This window comes from Ochotona curzoniae, unplaced genomic scaffold, assembly GCF_017591425.1.
Source record: "Ochotona curzoniae isolate NIBS_2020 unplaced genomic scaffold, NIBS_Ocur_1.0 patch380, whole genome shotgun sequence".
Taxonomy (NCBI): Eukaryota; Metazoa; Chordata; class Mammalia; order Lagomorpha; family Ochotonidae; genus Ochotona; species Ochotona curzoniae.
This window is the reverse complement of record NW_024466951.1, coordinates 273,263-277,327: the sequence shown is the minus strand read 5'-3', so window position 1 is coordinate 277,327 and position 4,065 is coordinate 273,263. Positions and strand designations below refer to the sequence as shown.

At 59.9% G+C, this 4,065-nt stretch overlaps 1 protein-coding gene across 1 annotated transcript; it reads left to right on the top strand.

The window, feature by feature from the left end:
• Nucleotides 1-1,401: 1,401 nt before the first annotated feature.
• On the top strand, nucleotides 1,402-3,258 carry LOC121167518 (interleukin-13-like). Its single transcript, XM_040996974.1, has 4 exons — nucleotides 1,402-1,539; nucleotides 2,361-2,414; nucleotides 2,543-2,647; nucleotides 2,914-3,258. Exons 1-4 carry the CDS (start codon nucleotides 1,411-1,413, stop codon nucleotides 3,028-3,030), a joined length of 405 nt encoding a protein of 134 aa, XP_040852908.1. The 5' UTR covers nucleotides 1,402-1,410; the 3' UTR covers nucleotides 3,031-3,258.
• Nucleotides 3,259-4,065: the final 807 nt, after the last annotated feature.

Below are 4,065 nucleotides of genomic sequence, written 5' to 3'. Positions count from 1 at the left end.
AGCCCGGTAGACAGCATCAGCCTGGCCACCGCCAAAGGAGGCCGCAGAGGAGGGCCCAGGCCCACGGAGGCTGCTTATCTGCCCATCAACTCTTATATAAGGCAGCACCCCTATCTCTGGGGCCATCAACGCTCCCACCCGGCTCCCACGCGCGGGCCCCAACTCCCCGCGGGCCTTGTGCTGGTCATGGGGAACAGGGGACAGCTGACTCATCCCCGCGGGGGGCCCCGGGACTTGGACCAGAACATGGTGGTCCCCGCTCCTTCCCTGCCCCCACCCCCAGCCCGTGGGAAATGTCCCTGGCCTGTTCTATCAATGAAGAGTTGAGGCCCACGCGGGTGGGCAGGACGGGTCACCTGGCCAGGCCCCTGGGTCGGGCTGGACCCGTCCAAGTGAGGCTGGGGATTGGTTCCCACTGGGCAAGGCAGCAGTGAGGGCTGTGTGTCCTTTGCCCTGCGGAGCCTTAGGGAAGCCTGTGCGGGAGGCTTAGCACATGGAGCGGGGTCTGGACAGGGGAGGAAGTGGGTAGGAGAGATCCTAACGTCAGCCATTCTGGGGCAGGGAGGAAAAAGCAGGAAGCAGTGTGCAAGCTGTCCCCTGTGCCTGACTGGCCCTGCCCCAGCCCTCCATCCTTACGCGGGGGGAGGGGGGAGCGTGAAGGGGGTCTCCCAAAGGCAGGAGCTGGTCCCTCAGAGGTTGATGGGTACAGGCAATGGGGGGCGGGGCACCGTTCTGGTGGCCAGAAAGTTATACACTGGCCCCAGGGCTCAGCCAGCCAGCCTGGCAAGGATCCATGCTGCCTGGGGTCAGCTCTGTCATCCAAGCCACCATGCTAACACCAGGTTCCTAAAGGAGACGTGGGAATGCACCTGTCAGAATCCTTCCCACAAGGGTACCGCGTGGGCCGAGAGCTGTGCACTGCCTTGCTCTGCTTGTGTCCAAAGCAGATGTCACTCTGGTGATCTTTGAACCCAGTTCACTGGATAGCTCAACCCTCCCTCCTCCATCGCTTCCTGTCCATGGCTGACCAGCAGTGGCAGCAGTCATGTGCCACCATGCTCATGGCCGAGGAGCAAACCCAGGTGAATGCAGCCACTGCTCAGGGCAGCGCTCCGGCCCTCCTGCTTCTGGGATCCAGCCCAGCCCAATGGTGGAAACTGCATGGGAGACTTCATGATAAGTCCATGCGAAATCAAACTCTTTCCTTTATACCATGCTGGATTTTCCACAGTCAGAAAAAAAAAAAAAGAGTAAAGATGTGGTTTTTAGATATGCCCGACAGCGGAGACCAGGGTGGTGGTGCGTCACAAACAGGCCTATAAAAGCTGCCACTGGAGACCAGGACCACAAGCCACTCAGCTGGGCCATTCACACATCTGCTCCTGACCCCCTTGTGTTGCTCTGGGTCCCATGGCGCTCTGGTGGACTCTGGCCATTGCTGTCACCTGCCTCAGCGGCCTCACATCTCCGGGCCCCGTGCCTTCCACCACGGACCTCAGGGAACTGATTTCGGAGCTGCGTAACATCTCACAGAACCAGGTGAGCAAAGGCTGGCCAGGGTCCTGCCTGCTGGGGTGTGGGGTGGGTTGCCCTCATCAAGAAGTCTTGAGCAAGCTGGGCCTGATCCTGAGTGCTTGTGGATCAGGGAGATGCCTCGTGGGCTAGAGTCAGGCCCAGCCATGGCAAAGCACCAGGTGTCAGCAGTGTGGGAGCTGTGGGGGCCTGGTAGAAGCATCAGGTACCAACTGTCCCCTGGCCCAGCCTGCCCTCTCACCACCAGCCCCTCCTTGGCCTCTGCCAAGGAGCTGGGAGCTGAGAAGGGCCAGCACACACCTGGATCCACAGGCATTTGCCAGTGACCCGACCACTGTCCACATAGCTTGGCTGAGCCCCTTCTATTGTGGGACTGGGTTGAGGAGTAGGCTCTCGTTCTTACTGGCAACAGTTCAGGGTGGGCAGGGCGTGCTGCCAGGATTGCACCGGGCGTTCTGCATGTCATCTCCAGCAGCAGGTACAATGCCCTGCCTTACTGAGATTTAGTGAGACTGAGTGCCAGGTTCAAGCCAGACCTGGCCAGAGTACCCCTGCTGCTACTGGTGCAAGGTCCCCCACCTCCGAGGCCAGGGTGTTTACTGTACCCAACGCTCCCTCCCCCACAAACCTGCCAGCCCATCAGTCCTGCTCAACAGCAGCCTGAGCTGCCCCCACCACAGCTGTGTCACGGTCCTCCCCTCCCTGCCCCTACCAGTGGCTACACAGGGTGGGAGATGTAAGCAGAGCTGCTCTGGGGTGCCCAAGAGGGAGCCTCCCCAAACTCCACCCCCACCAGCACTGGGCTTACCATCACTCTGTCTCCTCAGGCCCCGCTCTGCAATGGGACCATGGTGTGGAGTGTCAACTTCACGACCGGCGTGGTAAGGACCCTTGTACCCCATGGGGTGGGGGCTGCAGCAGACTTCCAGGGCCCTTCTGTGCCCTTGCCACCTGGGCTCCCCACCCCTGCCCACCTCGGGGCCTGACGCCGAGCTCTGTCTTCTCATAGTACTGCGCAGCCCTGGACTCGCTCATCAACATCTCCGGCTGCCATGCCATCCACAAGACTCAGCGGATGCTGAGTGGACTCTGTCCAGACAAGGCCATGGCCAAGGTGAGGCCCTACCCAGCATCTCAGCCTCACTCACTACTGGCTCCTGCCAGCCTTGGTCCACTGTGGCAGCAGGCCAGCGGGGGTAGGTGGGGGGGGTGGTGGTGGAATTTCTCAGGATCAAGGCTCCAGGGCCCTTACCTCCTACCTGGGTCTGTTTCCACATCTGTCACACCTGGGTCATCCCACCCCCTGGGGACTGGTGTGGGCTATAAGAGACAGATCTGGCACTGACTGACACACTGGCTTCTCTGTCCCTCCACTTGCAGTATGTCTCCAGCTTGCAAGCCCGGGACACCAAGGTGGAGCTGGCCACGTTTGTGAATGATCTGCGCAAATACTTACAGTACCTGTACCGCTATCCCACCCTCGACAAGCACCACTGATGTGTGCGGGGCCAGCCCCAGGCACAGCAGCTGCCACTTCATCTGCCTTTTGGCTGTCGGGGTGTCCCTGGGGAAGGGGGTAGGGGAAGGGAGAGGGAGCAGTAAGAATTCCTAGTTTAGACCTCATCTGTGCTGCCTGCCTTCAGCCCAGGCTCTGAGCAAGGGGGACAAGGGGACCACGCCCCTGCTTGGAGCAGTGGCATCCCACAGGGTGCCATCCTTGCCAGGCATGGGCTGGGAGAGGGGCCTGGTTCCCACAGGGCTGGGGGCAGTATAGCACAGGGACTGGTCTCATCCATCTTATTTATTATTGTATGTTATTTAAACGTGTCTGTTGGGTTGGGACTGGGAGGCTGGTGCTGCCAGGGGACTTGGGGCTGCAGTGCTAAAAGCCCCATTCGTATGTACTGTGCACACAACTCTGCTACCTCACTGGTCCTGGGGCCTCTGGGCCTCAGCCAAAGCCAGGGACAGGAGAGAGCCTGGGAGCCGCTCCCGTCTGCCAGCCAGCACCCAAAGAGTAATTTATTCTAGAATTGCCTTGTATTTAAAGTATTTAGCATGCTAGTGCAAAGTGTGTAACATATACTGATGTGCAGCCCGGACATGGAAGGGGGCTGTGGTTGGAGGGGAGGGGTCACTGTTTCAAACTGGAAGCCAGAAATAAAAAGGATGACAAAGATCGGATCTCTCGTCTGTGGTTTGGGGCACTGGGGTCTCCCAACTGGGAGGGGCCCTGTGGGAGGTGGCCTAGCTATGGGAGGGGCAGGGAGGAATGCGACCTGGGCCACACGCCTTCCAGCTCTGGGGACCAAGATGTGGCCTGAGGGGGCCACCACCTGCCCACAGTGAAGAGGAGGAGGAAGAGGCCACATCACCAGCAAGGCTGGCACTGCACACACGTGTTGCCACATCTCCCTCTTACCTGAACAGGTTCAGAGGGGGCAGATGGTTCACCTAAGGACACACACAGTTGGGAAGAAGCAAAGCCAAGACCTGAGCCCCCGAACCACTACAACTCAAAGCCTGCACTCT